The 17,473-nt window shown below is 34.0% G+C and overlaps 1 protein-coding gene across 10 annotated transcripts in view; it reads right to left on the bottom strand.

The window, feature by feature from the left end:
• Positions 1-1,911: 1,911 nt before the first annotated feature.
• LOC117903003 (protein pangolin, isoforms A/H/I/S) overlaps positions 1,912-17,473 on the bottom strand; it is a 56,711-nt gene continuing 41,149 nt past the window's right edge. For 2 of the 10 annotated variants that reach the window (XM_034814750.1, XM_034814745.1), the window contains 4 exons: positions 12,823-13,015; positions 10,851-11,004; positions 9,834-9,903; positions 1,912-4,537 (listed from right to left, as the gene is read on the bottom strand). In XM_034814750.1, the coding sequence (XP_034670641.1) occupies positions 3,451-4,537; positions 9,834-9,903; positions 10,851-11,004; positions 12,823-13,015 (1,504 nt within the window). In that variant the 3' untranslated portion in view covers positions 1,912-3,450. Of the gene's footprint in view, positions 4,538-6,438; positions 6,989-9,833; positions 9,904-10,850; positions 11,005-12,353; positions 12,520-12,571; positions 12,770-12,822; positions 13,016-17,473 lie in introns of those variants that run through there. The other 8 variants (XM_034814748.1, XM_034814744.1, XR_004649460.1 and 5 more) reach the window with 7 other exon arrangements.

The following is a 17,473-nucleotide window of genomic DNA, read 5'->3' as shown; positions in this document are numbered from 1 at the left end:
TTAACATAGAACCATTTTATTAAACAATAAATAAATATGGTTTCAATGAAATTGAAGAAATACATGATATCCGCGAATATTTTTTAATTACATTTCCAGGTTTAATTAGTTAATTTTAAAATGAAATGCACTCATTAAATATTTAATTTAAAAGAAATAAAATGCACAAGGAATATTCAAATTCCCTAAGAAAAACTTAAAAAAATGTAATAAAATATAAAAATACATATGTACATATATGTACATACATACATACATATACCAAATATACAATTCAATAGTAAAATTTATATTTTATGCCTAAAAATCATCAGAATAAAATTTAAATAATTTGTTGGTTCTAATTTTGTAAATATTTGTAGAGTAAAAATGTACATTAATTATACATTTTTGATTGTGTATTCAGGTTTTTACATTTGTGTAAAAAAACATAGAGGGGTTTCACAACTAGATATGGTAATTTATCACTATATTCTTAGCAGTATTGACTGGAATAAAAACGATATTGACCTCATAAATTTAAACTAACAGAAACGTACATAGGAAAGACAAATTTTAAAATTATATTCAATAAATTAAACTTTAAATATTGCAATATCGTTTCAATGTGATAACAGTTGTACAATAAGCAATTCAAAGTAAAACACAGAACATTGGAAGCATTGGATAAAATCAATTTTGATTAGTATTACTATTCAAACTCACTAAGGATCAGTTTATATGCATAATTTAAACACTTATTTCCAAATTAATATCCTCGAGTGCATTTAAGCTCTCAAACATAGAAACTGGACTGTTTATTCTTCTGTTTCATTTATGTAACTTAAATTACATTTTATCATATATAAATTAAGGACTAATATAGTTCGTTTCAAATCGATATTTTCCATTTCCTCTTAACCGCATACACAAGAATGAATGCATAGTCGAACATATATAATATGTGTTAAACAGTCTTTTTTTAATTGGCAATGGCTATACACATTGTTTCGATTAGATAAATTAAACCCTATAAAATATGTATATGTATATACATATATATATGGGCATACATGTTTATATGTACAGAATATCTTATTATAATGGGCATTATCTCTATTTATATGCGCCATCACACTATGCTTATATAGAAGCTATATATAAACATGCCTTATCAGTATCAGCATATATATTTGGATTTGTATTGCCTTCTGAATATTGTAAATTTTCTTGTCCACACACTTACATACGTATGTATAAATTCGTATCTTAGAGCCCTACATGCCTAAATCTGCAGTTTGTTCTATCACAGCTCAGTATGTAATTGAAATTTGCTGTCCTGTTATATTTAACTGCATCTAAATTAAAATTTATGAGGAATCTATTTATCGTATTATAAAACGTTTGTTGAAAAACTCAAATTATTATTTTAAGCTGTTAAAAATTCGAAGAAAATATTAAAATGTTATGTAACACAAAAATATTATTTGTTTGGTAACTAGTCCCTCATTTGAACTTTTTTGTTATCCTTTACATATTTTTATCAAAACAGATCCTTTTATAATGCTCAATAACGTAAATTGAACTAGACTTTTTGAAAACTCTAGTTCCCCACCATTCAAATTGTAAGAGTCAATTAACTTATAGGCAGATGAATTTTTGATAAAAGGTTTGGTTCATACTCTTCCACCTGTCAATTGTGAAGTGTCAATGGAATTATACCCACTTTGGATTTAGGCAAGGCTCTAGTATGAATACTCGTCCATACATACATACATATGTAAGTTTTTTTGTGAGTATATTAAGATCCATTTGCAACATTGTCGATTGGGACTACAAATATCTTATAGCTATACGAGTGTGTATGTATATAAACATGAATTTCGAAATACTCAATATTTATTAAAGATAATAGACTTCTACATTGATATCTGACTATTAAGTACATTAAAATATTTATACACACATATGTAGGTTTGTATTTATCAGGGCTCGTAACTTTTACAGTAAAGTCCATAAAGTTATCGCTAAAATTCTGGACTGAGCCAACAAAAAAAAAAAATACATAGTCGCACACTGTAAGAAACGATTATTATTGGCACATGGTATACAAAATTAAATGTACATATGTCATTCATGTTAGCACTATTTCTAATATATCCACAATATATGTTTACAGATGTATAAATTACGAGCCCGGGTTTACGCACTTAATAAAAAATTGATTACGGACATACATATGCATGCATGCAATTGCAATATAAGAGGTTGAACTGAATGAAGACTAGTATAAATATACTCGTATGTATGTTTAATAACTTTAAAATATGAATTTATAAATACATGTACATACATATACATATATACAGGTAAATGGTATTTATTTCGCCGGCATTTACTCTTTATGGAATAGTAGCTATCAGGTCTTATGGTCAATAAATTCGTAAACATTGTCAGTATTTTTATGTAAGCAATTCATATATTTACTCGCTTTTAATTTTCTGCTCATCTACATATTTGAGATACATATGTATGTACATATAGCATATAAAAAATGAATTGCGGTTTTTAACAACAAACCCCGATATTTATGTGCTATGCTTTTACGACAAGTCGTATTAAATCTAATTTTGTCAAAAGAAGTCGTTAACTATGTTATTGTGCTCCGGTAATAAATATGAAAATAAAAATAATAGTTGATGTGTGTGCCGACATTTTCACAAACTTTTATGTATTTGCGTACAAATGCATATGTTGAAACAAAAGTGGAGTTTGATAGCACTTAGATACTTGAAAGTAATTAAACGTCAATTCCAAAATAAAACGCCCGGACAAAAATTAAAACGATGTCGTATATTGTACAGCATATGTATCTCTTTAAATGTACATACATAATGGTATAAATATTTTCATATTTATTTAAACGTACGTACGTACATATGTATAGTTTAAATGAATTCCACTTTCTGCGGATATGTAAGTGTGTAACATAAGTAAGTAACGTAAGATATGTAAGTATGCATATACTTATATACATACAGATGTGTAAATGTACTTAGTTACATATGTACATAAGCACGTTTACTTAATCTATTTGGCGTTCCCTAGCATGAGTTTTGATCCATTTGTGTTGTCTCTAGAGAAATGATCCTGTTTCTTCTTACATTACATTACATTGTAATGCTTCTTACATTATTTATTCTCAATGACAAGACATCAATGACAACAGATTGTATTTTCAATTATTACAAAAATGCAAATATACATATTTATATGTACATATATATATATATGTATTATTCAAATTTTGGCACTTGTCTATTATGGCCACATGTTTCTAAAGATGGCGAATGGAATGGCGATAATAATAGTTATTGCACGTTCAATTATTTAATCTGCTTCTCACACAACACTGAAAATTGAGAGAATAAAGAGAAAGCCGGCGAAGTTTTTTAATAGACTAGCATTTTGCTATGATACGCTAATGGCTCCAGTTTCGGAAGGGCCAGCACTTGACGTGGGATTATTTGCGTTCGTTGGCGGATCTGAGGGAGTATGAAGCTTGACGTTGTTTACTAAATGGGGATCTTCGGGTAATAGTGTTGACTCGATATTGCTGGCAGCCACTAAATGGTGGGTCAACTGTTCGTGGAAATGTTGGCTGAAGCTGCTATTAAAAAGCGAGTGGTGGGGGTAGAGTGGAGTAGCATGGTGAATAATGGATGTTGAAGCCAAAGCGGAAATTGCCTGAGAATCAGAGATTTCACTGGAGCAAACATTTTGATCTTCACTTCGCTTAGTTAACTGATTGATGCTGAGCGGATTATTTATATCTCGTGGATTAGCACCAATTGGGTTTCGGGCTATGTTTGACGGCGCTGGTGCCTTAGATGGTGCAATAGAACCGTTAAAACCATTAAAGCCATTTGCTGAACTCTTATTTTTACTGACTGTTGTCTGTGGCTGCAATGGCGCATCAATTTTTCTGCTAACGGAACTACCTATCGAATGACTAAGGCCCATGCCTAGGTGACTAAAACGATTTCCTAGCATCATAGCGCGCTCATGAGCTGAACTTAAAGATGGACCAGTCGTACCTGTTACAGGCGATACAGTATTTGAGGTATTCGGCGTAGTGCTTATGCTACATGTAGACCCACTACTCGATCCTGATGCAGAAACAGATTCCGATCTTGGATGTTCTGCATTAACGACCATCAGCGCATTAGAGCTGGCAGCTAATAGAGACGGTGTTGCTGGATTTATATTCATATTAAGTGGGCTCGCCAAGCTTGTTGTTGTAGACGGGCTTTGCAAACTAGACAACCCGCTTAAGCAGCCAGGGCTGGATATTGACTGATTCAGAGACTCTGTATCATCATCTGGAATTTTATTGCTTTCATCATTGCTGCCACAGCTACCGACTAACTGATCTTCGTCATCATCATCATCTTCGTCATCACTTAGCTGGCTTCCGAGGTCATCAATGCCGCTTCCATCTTCAATGGCGCTGGTTCCGTTAATAGCCTCCATGTAGCGTATGCATTTTTTTTTGCGTCTACATGAAAAAAAAATTGTAAATAATATAAGTTACACATTCATAATGTTAGTAGTATGTAAGGTGCTCATTTGAAATCATTCCAAACAAAATGTACATAATCATTTTAGGATTCATGCAGCAACGGAACCCTATAACTCAAGCTTAATATTAAGTTTTGATCTCATTAGGAGAGCGTGCAAATCTCCTCTCCAGCAAAGAAGGTCGCAAATCAGAATTAAAATGTTAAATATTTGAAAAGGCTAAGTTAGACTACATTTTTAACATGGATCAGCATATTTCATTATTTACACATATTTCTTTCCAATATATTTTTGTTCCTACAACACTATTGCATTTACAGGAGAAATGAAACATAATAAAGCAAATGGACAAGCGAGTCTTTCATTCGTAGTATCGTAGCTAAAACTAAGAGCTATAAAACATATTATGTAACAATGTAAGATGGTCGGATGCTCCGACCATAGATAAACTTTTAAACCGTCTGGGAAATATTAAGCTTTCAAATGCAAAAAATTATGCTTTTTGTGCGTTATTTTTTACGAAACTCGTACATTAACAACTCAGGAAAAGTAAAAAAAATATGATATCCTGGGTTATTTATTTTTTGTGTATTAATTCGGCGTCTTTTTAGGTAGTTTTCATTAAAATGAATGGAGAGTCGGCTAAGCCGAATGTCATAGAGCAGAGCTTCTCGGTGTATAAAACATACAATTTAAAAAAATAATAGAAGAGATTTTTGTTGAATTGCAGTACAAGGGAGCGGAATCTACCAGCCAGAGATATCATTTTTTTTTAGTACCAAGGTCGTGTGTAGATATCAAAATTAATGTCTTAACATTGAAGACTATCAGAAACTTTTCACAAACACTCTAGTATGTAACGTTATCAGGTGGGGAGGTGTGATCTTCGAACAAGTAATATAATCCTATCCCATGTGTGGACTTTTATTAATATACATACATAAGTGACCATATGGCTCAGGGAAGAGTAAACAGGATCCCTGAGAAAAATCGATTAAAAAAATCGTGGCTTAAAGTTGGCTTGTGACAGCAGCAAGGATTTTATCAAAATCTGCTGATATTTAACAATTGTATCAATTGAGACTGCAGACTACATCTAAAATTTTAACATAATTTCGTTTTCATAATTTATTATCAACTAGTACACAAAATAGAGCAAAATAGAGGTTTTCACAAAAAAAAAAATAATCTTATATATATTTTGTTTTCATTTTAAAGAATTATAACGTTTTTTCAATAAATATTTGGGATGAATAGTATTGTTATAAAAAATAGCAAAACAACAAAGAAACACATAAAACTTCAAAGCTTCATTGAAACAGAATAAATTTCTCAACATCATATGTCGCTAACAAACAGAAAAACTCAACGGTAACACATAAATAAGTTCAACATCATACAAAATGGTACCATTGGCATATTTTAAACATCGAATCGAACGAACAACAATATACACCTAAATCAAAACGCATATCAGGGTTTGACAAATGCATATCATATGACTGACACATTAACACATCTAACATGGAAATAAAAATAAAATGTATACATATCCAAGTAAAGTAGTTCAGGAATATTTAAGGCTCCACTGAATTTTTCAACAATCTGACATTATTTTGAACATTAAGTCATCTCGACTTATTGGATTTACTATACGACATTGTTATCAAATTCCAATCAATATTTATATTTGATTATCTAACATCGTATGATTGCGTGAATTGACGATTAATGTTTTTATTTTCGAAGCGGATGACAAAATTATGAATTTTATCGAGAATACAAATATATACATTCATTCGATAAAACAAAATAAGCTTTCTTAATGACATGCATTTTATTAAGTATTTAGAAAAATTAAATATGCAAAACACTTACAAATATTTCGAACCACTCCCTAGTGATAACATTTACTTTAAACACTAGCTAATTTTCAAACCCTGATATACATTTTTTTATAATATTTTTTTTATTTTTATTTACTGGTATCTGCGCAGGTGTGATTTTCTGCTGGCTCATCTTCTGTAAAGGTAATTGTTATCCTGGGTTGACTGATGTTTTCGATTCGTCTCGGCACTCAAATGTACACTTCTACAAATTTACATATGTTGGTGGTGCCTGCGGGGAAAGCTGCTGCGAACCAGCGCTAGCTACGCCACCCCCACTTCCGGAGCTGGCTGATATACCATTTAAAGGTGCTAATCCATTTCCATTACTGTTAGCCATCATTTGTGCATGTGTATGAGAAGACGAGGTGGATGATGATGAGGAGGACGAAGATGACGAATTCGGCAGCATTACAGTACCCCCTATGCCACTTACAAGAGGTGCCAGCATGCCAACACTTATGCTGCTGACTGCAGCACCACTGCCGATGCCAACGCTGCCGCCACTGTTGCTTGCAGTTGAAATGACACCCAAACTGGGACTGAATTTTCGGTAAAGTCGGGGTCAATTAAATGTCCGAAATTGATATGAATAACCGTCAGCATTAAGAAGAGAAAAGGGGTAATTAAAAACATCAAAATCATTTTATCATCTATTATATTTCATTTTATCAGTATGTATGTGTTGTGTATTTTTTTTGTAAGAAAACAAAAAACAACAAAATAATGTAAAAAAAAAATTTTTTTAGGGATTAACTTGAATTTTATTCAATAATAAGTTTATGCTTTAATAACGAGTTTAAGTTAATGAAAAAGATTGAACATAAACGTTTTACTTTTACGGAAAATGAAGCTAATATTTCGAATTTAATTTTTTTCAGTCTTTGATGAATGCTAGCATTTTAACTGGTATAATTAAAACCAACTAAAAATGATATTACATTTTTATATTAATACTTTTAGATTCCCCCAACATAAACAAATATAAATAGATTGATCTAAATTGGCACATACGTACATAGTCTAAAATTATGTATAAAAATAAATGAAAGATAAACTCAGGGTCTTGTCAGAGGTGCAGACGAGGGTAATGGTGTAAGTTTAGAGAGGACGTTCCATGCAATTACATTTGATCGTATGATCGTGTACAGTTTTTGTTATTGATCTTAATAGTGACAGGTGTTATAGTGTTGTGTACCTATTTTTTTCACGATCAGGTATATGAACACTAAATTTAGCAAATAATGGAAGGTGCATTGCTTGTATCAGTTTTCTTTTAAATATTCCAGCCTAATAATTCATAATTCATTCATTCATATAATATTCTGACAAAACTCACGCAAGGTTTTAAACTCTCATACAATTTTTTGTTTTGTTGTACATTTTGTTGATATATGTATGTAACTTCTTTCTGCTAACAATCAATAAATTATTTTTGACAAAAAAACGCTCCTAATTTTCGTCATCTCTATTTACAGATAGGCGATTAGTTTTTGTTAATTTTTCTAGGATGGATAACACTACTCGGCACTTTTTCTGAAAGATATGGGGCTTAGACATGGTTTGATGATAATTTTTTTCTATGGCAGAACTTTTTTATAAAGAATTTTTAAGGTCTGGTATTTTTTTGTAACTGCTTTTTTTGAGGTAGCGCTTTGTTTTTTCACATAACTTAAGTATCTTACATCTGGTTATAATGAGCTTAGCCATTTCTATAAAGCTGATGAATGCATTTATAAAGTTTTACCAAACACTTTGTGGTTTTAGGGTACCGTTTCAAAAATAATAAGCTTTATAATGCAAGAATGTAAGATACTTAAGTTATGTGAAAAAACGAAGCGCTACATATAAAAAAAAACCGTTAAAAAAAAATAACAGACTTCAAAAACTCTTAAAAAATAGGTCTGCCATAGAAAAAAAACCATTAGAAAAAGTCGGTTTGGTTCGAAGCGGCAAAAGTTCGATTTTGTCGAGTGGTGTAATTAATTTAACCGTAAGTCCATATAGCAAGCAGTATATGCTTGTCCGCCTGGCATTTTGGACGACTTAGAGACTATTTGATCTAGAGAAACTAAATATGTTGTGAAAACTCATTTGATAACAATCTGAATCTTCAAATTAACCGTGGATATGGACAGGTTTAGACTTCTGTTGTGACTGTTCCTTTAAAGGAAAATTTAATTGTAAATATGGAAAACGTTGGGTAATTGTTGGGTGTTCATTTCTTCCTCTTCTGTATGCTTTTTTATACTCGGTACTCGAAGAGTAAATGTATATTGTATTTGTTGGGAAAAGTGGATGTATGAAACGCACAGAAGGAAACGTTTCCGACCCCATAAAGAATATATGTATGTATGTACATATATTCTTGATCAGCATCAATAGCCGAGACAACATAGCCATGTCTGTCTTTCCATCCGTCTGCTCGTCTGTCCTTCCGTCTTGTTGAGCGCCTGGTTCTCAGGGACCATAAAGCTATAAACACCAAATATTGCATACAGATGGCTGTAATATCACACTGTTACAAGTATATTTCAAAATTTCGCCCGCCCGCTTCCGTCGTGGCAAAGGGCGAAAACCTGCTGTATCCACAATTTTGAAGATAAAAACAAACAAAAATGCTTTTCCGTAGGAAACGACCATTCTATCAGATCACTAAATTGTTATTAGAATGAAGAATGAAGAAATTAATTTGCAGTGGCTACAAATTATATCTTTACCTTAGAGGTTCTATTCGAATTTTACATTTTTTCTGCATATTTCAGTTACACCTATATCACTTCTCACGCCCCCCGCAAAAGGGCGAAAACCTCCCAAACCTACAATTATGAAGATAAAAGAAAACTAAAAACGCATTTCCGTAGGGAATGACCCTATATATCAGATCACCAAATTAGGATACGATTGGATCATTATTATAGCCACAATGAAGAGTTTACAGTGGCTAAACCCTGCCTCTGCAGTGCCTCTGCAGTGTTCGGCTCTAGGGGAGGGGGGCGAGCTAAAGGAGCGTGTTGGCGTGAGAAGTGTTGTAGATGTAGATGACAGATGAAGAAAAAATGTAAAATTTGATAAAAACCGCTAAGGTATAGATGTAGTACTGAGTACCGGGTATAAAAGTTGTGACGCGTAAGAAGCGTCTCACACGTTCCTTCTCGTTTTTTTAAATACCCTTGTATCAGTGTGATATCACAGCTGTCTGTAGGCAAATTTTGGTGGCTATAACTGTTATAGTCTTTGAGAACTAGCTGAGAAACAGGAACACTTTTGAACTGGTAAATAAAGCATAATTTAACCAAATATTTAAAACTAAAACTCTTGCGTGAGTCTTGGAACGTCTTTTATATACATACACCTTATATGGTAAATAAATAACATTAAACGTACCTGCACGGCTTGCACCATTGATTTTGCTGGTCCAGTCCAAAACGAGCACGGCACTTTTTCATGTTATTACCTAAGAAAACCATGAAATATTTTTAGGTGGACTTTAACAAGAATTTTTGATTATTTAACAGATACAGATGATTTGTTAGAGAGCCATTTATTAGTTTTTTGGTTAAATGAATTATCAAACATAAAGAATAGGATGATTTCAAGGTTCAAAAATAAAAAAAGAAGTAATAAAATATTGAAAGCACGCGGTTGATAGTGAGATTTTTGAGCATTGTTTAGCCGTTCTAATATAGATCTATAAAACACTTACTGATATAAAACATACAATAGATAATAGTATATAATCTATTTGTATGGCTTTATGGATACATAACAATCTTAATACATGCATGAATACCTATAATACTTGAAATAAGAATAAAAAGCGCTTATGATTTGAAAACATAAAATGCATTTATGTTTTAGACATGCTCAAAGTATAATTATACCTTCATTGTACACAAAAAATGAGAATAAGAGCATATGTTGATACTTTTATCCGAAAACAACATTAGATACAATATAATTTTTATTGAACGATATGATGATATTCGATTTGTACAGGTAAATTTACATATACTTTATCTGTCGAAACATTAAACCCGGTTTCGATTTAGAACCAGATTTTTATAAAATTTTGGGGTATGGTACCATTGCTAGCAGCCAAGACTAAATTTAGTTTCCTAAACATTTGTAACTCAATAGTAATTTTAAAATAGAATCCAATTGCAAAACCAGGCTCTTTACAGGAAACAAAACTTCAGCGTACATATGTATGTACATATATGTACAAGTATTACTTACATGTAAATACACATACTGATTTTATTTTTATATTATAAAGCATACAAAATTTAAGATTTACATCTAAAAGATGTGGTTTCTTTAAATTGATCTGATCTGGTTTTGATTAAACTGATTTTGATATGATGTATATATCGTACAATAGTTTAAGAAAATTTATCTAACCTCCGTCGTGGGCATCTTGCTTCCGCTTCCGTTTCTTGCCGCGCGAGGCATTCGTACGAGAGCTCCAATCTGGATACATTTGCATGTGCAGTTGACGCTCACGCCGCGCCAACTCGTAATATTTCGCCTGCTCCTCACGCCCCAAGGCATGCCACTGGGTGTGGGATTAAAGCGTTGTTTCACCAAAATTATATTATATAATAGTTGTATGCAAAAGGTATCGGGATAAGTACTTTTTATGAAATATGTTTAATCCAGTTAATCAATTTACTTCACTTTAAATTATGAGACATACATATACATATATATCGTAGTATGGATATAGTATTCATATATATATGAATATTTTTATGTATATGTAGATTCAATTATGATATATATATATGTACATATAAGTATCAATATATGTATATTTATATTATTCGCGATTCCCTAGCGTAAAGAAAAGCCCCCATTAATTCAAGGAGCGAGGACATGCCCAATACCATGTGCCAGAAATTTAAAAGCTTCGACGGATCGATCTTTAAGACGGTTTCGGGTGCATGCATTCGCCAATTCTGGTCGAGACGCTCAGTTTTTAAATTTATATGCATGATTCTTCTACTAAAGAATCAATAGAAACGAAAGCTTTAAACAAAATGAAATGTTATTATTGTTCTGCTTTCTCATAATTTAGAATACTTTGCCAATTCATTTGTTTAACTTATGGTGTTTGTGTGTTGTACATGTGTTGCTATGCATATTTAAATCTTCATCAGAATAACCTGACTTTTGAAATGAAGTGGTTTTATAAATTTATCATATCTTGTATAAATATTTGATAAAATCAAATAAGAGGACAATGGACAAAGCATTTTTCCAATATAGCCATTTTTACAAACATTCTATAGCTTGGCCAATAGAGATTTAATGTTCAGGCCGATTGATAACTGCTTAACTAAAAACTTGGCTCAACTAAACTGAGACCAAAAATGGTTCAAATATTCAAAATTAATACTTTTGAAAAAAATTTCATTCGCGTTTTCTTTAATATTTATTTTGATTTTTAAAGGTTAAAACATATACTATAGGGTTTTGGTATCTCTTCTACAAATGGCACTCAGTCTCCAATGTCTGTAAAATTTCATTAACAAATTTGTTGCTGTATTGTTTAGGTTTTTTTTGACTAACTATAATTTATCTAGGCTCGTCTAAAATTACCTTCAAAACTACTAAAGCAAAGTTGTACATTTGCCAAGTGATCACTTTGATCCTTCTTTACATACTGGTAGGTTACGGAACTTTACGAACGTTAAATATAATCTAAGTATTTACACAAATTACATAGATAAAGGTAAGTTTTTAAGTTACTGTTATTTCTAATTTGGGTGGGTTAGTTGTTGATGTTAGATGTGTGCTTGAGGTATTGTGTGAGTGTAAGTGATTTAATGAAATCGAAAAACATAAAAGTGGAATGCAGTTAGAAGGAAATGAGTGTAACAATTTGACAATTTTGTGCAATACCTCCCGAATCCGTTGTCGATCTGTCTTTTTTACGCTTTTTCTTTTTTGACACGTAACCGTAGTTATCTCGTGCGCTCCACCCCGGATACAATTCCATATGTAATTGGCGCTCTTGCCGAGCCTTTTCGTAATATTTGCTTTGTTCTTCGCGGGAAAGTTCGTGCCACTACAAATGCATTGTTAATGAGGAATCCATTAGAAAGAATTTGTAAAAACAGGAGTGGGTATTCGCAAAAATAATAAAATTAATATAATTTATAAAAGTTTTATTTGGTTCACGATGATCTGGGCGTTCTGTTGTGTTAAAAAACAATTTTCTCGTCAGTGTGTCTCCTGTCAAACATCCCATTAAAATGTTCAAAGATTATCAATTCCTGGGCTATTGTCAATGGATTCAATTCTTTGGAAAACTATAACTGTATACACACACGATATATTTAAGATAGAATGGTGTTATTAAGTGACTTACCCGTCTCCCCAAAATTTGATTAATTGCAGCTGATTCTTTAAGAGTACATTCGGCAACTACTTTGGCTCGCATCTCCTTCATGTAAAGCATGAACGCATTCAACGGTTTCTTGATATGTGGTTTTTTTTTATCATTAGAGTTATCCTTACAGTCGATGGATTGTGTATTCGATGAGTTTTTTGAATCCAAGTTTCTGAAAATCAAAGTAATCATTTATAATATTTAAAACAAACATCTAAAAAGTGTCTAAAGTTTTGTTAGTGTAGATTTTAATTATATTAGCATTTAAACCATTTCCATCAATTAAACAAGTTTTGAGATTTGAAAGTTTTGAATTCTCACTTTGGGAGATGCGGTACGTGTGGCAGATACCTGAAACTCAGTTTCAATGCATATTTAATATTATAATTTATGGAACTTATGATTCCATTTCTTATTATTATTATTTTTATACCCGGTACTCGAAGAGTAAATAGGGTGTATTGTATTTGTGCACAAAGTGAATGTATGTAACGCACAGAAGGAAACGTCTCCGACCCCATAAAGTATATATATTCTTGATCAGCATCAATAGCCGAGTCGATTGAGCCATGTCTGTCTGTCTGTCCGTCCGTCTGTCCGTCCGTCTTGTTGAGCGCCTGGATCTCAGAGACCATAAAAGCTAGAGCCACCAACTTTTGCATCCATACTTCTGTGTGCTCACACTGTTACAAGTGTATTTCAAAAAAGAGCCACGCCCCCTTCCGCCTCCGCAAAAGGGCGAAAACCTCCCAAAGCTACAATTTTGAAGATAGCAGAAAACTAAAAACGCCATTCCGTAGGGAATGACCATATCTATCAGATCACCAAATTGGGATCCAATTGGATCATTATTATAGCCAGAATGAAGTAATTTTCAGTGGCTAAACCCACACCGTCCCTCAGCTTTTATTTGATTTTTGCACATTCTCTCATCCATACTCTGCTTTTGCAGTGCCTCTGCAGTGTGCGGCTAATTTTCAGTGGCCAAACCCACCCCGTTCCGCAGCTTATAGCAGCACACTGGCCGTCTGCCGCTGGCTCTGCCTCTGCCGTGAGTCTGCAGTGTGTGGGTCTAGAGAAGGGGGGCGAGCTAAAGGAGCGTGTTGGTGTCAGAAGTGTTGTACATGTAGATTACAGATGAAGAAAAAATTTAAAATTTGACAAATAACCGCTAATGTACAGATGTAGTACTGAGTGCCGGGTATAAAAGTTGTGACGCGTAAGAAGCGTCTCACACGTCCCTTCTCGTTATTATTATTATACTTTACAACTCGGCCTATAACATTGCCCCACACGATTTTTCATCAGATATGTAACATACATTTTTTTAATGAATTATGGTTGTCGAGTTACCATACCATTCCCACAACTCGGCTATACTACACTGCATTCGTCCCGAATACGTCGTCGTCATAATTTTCATACTCGTGCTCGTTTGCGTAGGCCCTTCGCTACAAATTTAATTTTTCGTTACGTCATAGGTTTGGCTTGTCTCTGGTACTTCGGTATCGACCAAGGTATTTTTATACCCGGTACTCGAAGAATAAATAGGGTATTTTGTATTTGTGGGGAAAAATGTAACACACAGAAGGAAGCAATTCCGACCCCACAAAGTATATATATTCTTGATCAGCATCAGTAGACGAGTCGATTGAACCATGTCTGTCTGTCCGCCCGTCCGTCTTGTTGAGCGCCTCGTTCTCAGAGACTATAAAAGCTAGAGCCACCAAATCCAGATGGCTGTATGCACTCACTGCTACAAGTGTGTTTCAAAATTTCGCCCCGCCCCCTTCCGACCTTGCAAATCGCGAAAAACTGCGGAATCCACAGTTTTGAAGATAACAGAAGATAAAAATCTAAAAACGCCATTCCGTGGGGAATGTCTATCTATGTTTATCAGATCACCGAATTGGGATCCGATTGGATCATTATTATAGCCAGAATGAGGAAATTAATTTTCAGTGGCTAAGCCCACACCGTCCCGCAGCTTTTATTTGATTTTTGCACATTCTCTCATCCATACTCTGCTTCTGCAGTGCCTCTGCAGTGTGCGGCTCTAGGTGAGGGGGGCGAGCTAAAAGAGCGTGTTGGCGTGAGAGGTTATGTAGATGTAGATGACATATGTAGAATAAATGTAAAATTAAAAAACAACCACTAAGGTACAGATGTAGTACTGAGTACCGGATATTGTCTGGACGTTGATGTGCAATGACTGCACCATCAAGTGACCCATGCGACACCAAGCCAAAACCTGTTTTCTTAGAACATCTCGGAAAACATTTCTTTAATAATGATGTGTGATTTTATGCGCATCATTGTACCTGTGTAAGCGTCAGCTTAGTACTTCACTTTGCACTTAGCTAACAAGAAGTACCATCTTTTGGGATTATCAATTGAGAGATTTAATAAAACTGCAATGATCGTCGAATTATGTCTTTCCACTTGGCCGTTGGCACGTGGTAGACCCGTCGTTATTGAAAGATGTGTAACGTATTCGCTGTCGCAGTACTGTTTAAACTCGTCGAATGGAAAAGCTGACCCTTTGTCGGGAATGATTTGTAGCGGATTTCCAGATACTTTACTTTGCTCTTGACGTCTTACTTTGCCTCTTTTGGTGAAGTCATCTTCGTCGAACACAGCCAACAGATTTTGGTGAAACTATCGATTACACTACTCGATACGATTTTGCCGCTTCGCTCCAGCCAACGTTTTATGAAAGATATGGGGCTTAGAAATGGTTTATTAAGAATTTTTTTTTTCTATTGCAAAAAATTCTTTCCTTTTTTTCCTTTTAAAATCCTTTTTTTTTACAAAATTGTTCATATCTGTTTTTTTACGCTTTTTATCGCTATATGTAACAAGCAGAAATTAAATGAATCAAAAGTATTGGAATTGGCAAGAAAACAAGAAATTCGAAAGTTGAGCTTAATCAAAAATTTGTTCAATTTATGGTACCGGACTTGTCACCAACGATAAACTTGAAATCAGTGCCTTATCCCAATACTGTTCCTAGCTTTAGTTTCTATTATGTTAGTCCAGGTGATGTTCTGGAATTCTTAAGATTAAAACGAATTGTATTAACCTAGACGACATGAACCCAAACACTCTTGACTACAGACCATCAATACTCCCGACCCTGTCAAAAGCGTTCGCGACCTTGATGGCAGTGCAAATAGATTCATTTCTAACAGAGCACACACTACTTACAACAATCAGTACGGATTCAGAAGAAATGCTTTTATAAATCCCATTTATTTTAGCTTATCCAGCAGATCATACCATGAAAACGGGACTGCACTTTAGCGGTTATTTGTCAAATTTTACATTTTTTCTTCATCTGTCATCTACATCAACAACACTGCTCACGCCAACACGCTCCTTTAGCTCGCCACCCTCCCCTATAGACACACACTGCAGAGTCGCGGCAGAGGCAGAGGCAGAGCCGTGTCAGGGGCAGAGGCCATAAACAGCGCGAAGCAGAGTGTGAATGCTGCGGGACGGGGTGGGTTTGGCCACTGCAAATTAATTTCTTCATTGTGACTATAATAATGATCCAATTGGATCCAAATTTGGTGATCTGATAGATATGGTCATTCCCTACGGAATGGCGTTTTTAGTTTTCTGCTATCTTCAAAATTGTAGATTTGGGATGTTTTCGCCCTTTTGCGGAGGCGGAAGGGGGCGTGGCTCATTTTTGAAATACGCTTGTAACAGTGTGAGCATACAGAAGTCTGGATGCAAAATTTGGTGGCTCTAGCTCTTATAGTCTCTAAGTACTAGGCGCTCATCAGGACGGACAGACGGACAGACATACAGACAGACATAGACTCGGCTATTGATGCTGATCAAGAATATATATACTTTATGGGGTCGGAAACGTTTCCTTCTGTGTGTTACATACAACCGTTATTCGCAAAAATACAATATACCCTATTTACTCTTCGAGTACCGGGTATAATAAATTGTCAAAGAAAACAATGTGATTTCGATGTCTTCGGCTCCACGTAGGTGCAGTAGGTATCAAACTGGTACAAAAAACCGCAGCTGCTAGTCAGCATCCAATTAATTACAATCTGAATCTGGTGGAATCAAAGCTATGTCAAACGTGCCATGATTTAATAAATACACTTTCCAAGAAATCCAAAGTGTTGAAATTTTGGTCTTGCGACTCTGATGCTGGTGATGTAGAAAAAATGTAATATTCTAAAAAAGCATGATGTATGTTAATACATACATACATATGTACTTTTGTACTGACTGAATACTTGGTATAAATTTGTTACTCGTGCGATCGCGTCACACAAAGTTCCTCCTCGTTCAGAAAATGTGGCTTGGTACGAGCTATGTACGTCCGAAGGCTACCTTACAGTCACGATTTTTCAGTAATTCATACATTGCGGCTATAAACATGCTTTAGTATACTTTTTTTCATGGCAACACTTTTTTCAGAATTTTTAAAACTTGGTATTTTGTTTAAAGGTAGAGCTTCTTTTTTTCTCATAACTTACTTATTTTATATCTGGTTGCAATGAACTTTGCTATTCTTAAAAGCATATAAATGCGTTAATAAATTGTTTGCCAATTAACTCATAATCAATTAATTTAGATAAAACGGGTAGAGACGTGTAAG

Source organism: Drosophila subobscura, chromosome dot (genome assembly GCF_008121235.1).
Source record: "Drosophila subobscura isolate 14011-0131.10 chromosome dot, UCBerk_Dsub_1.0, whole genome shotgun sequence".
Taxonomy (NCBI): domain Eukaryota; kingdom Metazoa; phylum Arthropoda; class Insecta; order Diptera; family Drosophilidae; genus Drosophila; species Drosophila subobscura.
The sequence above is the reverse complement of the archived record's forward strand: the minus strand, read 5'-3'. Positions and strand labels throughout refer to the sequence as shown.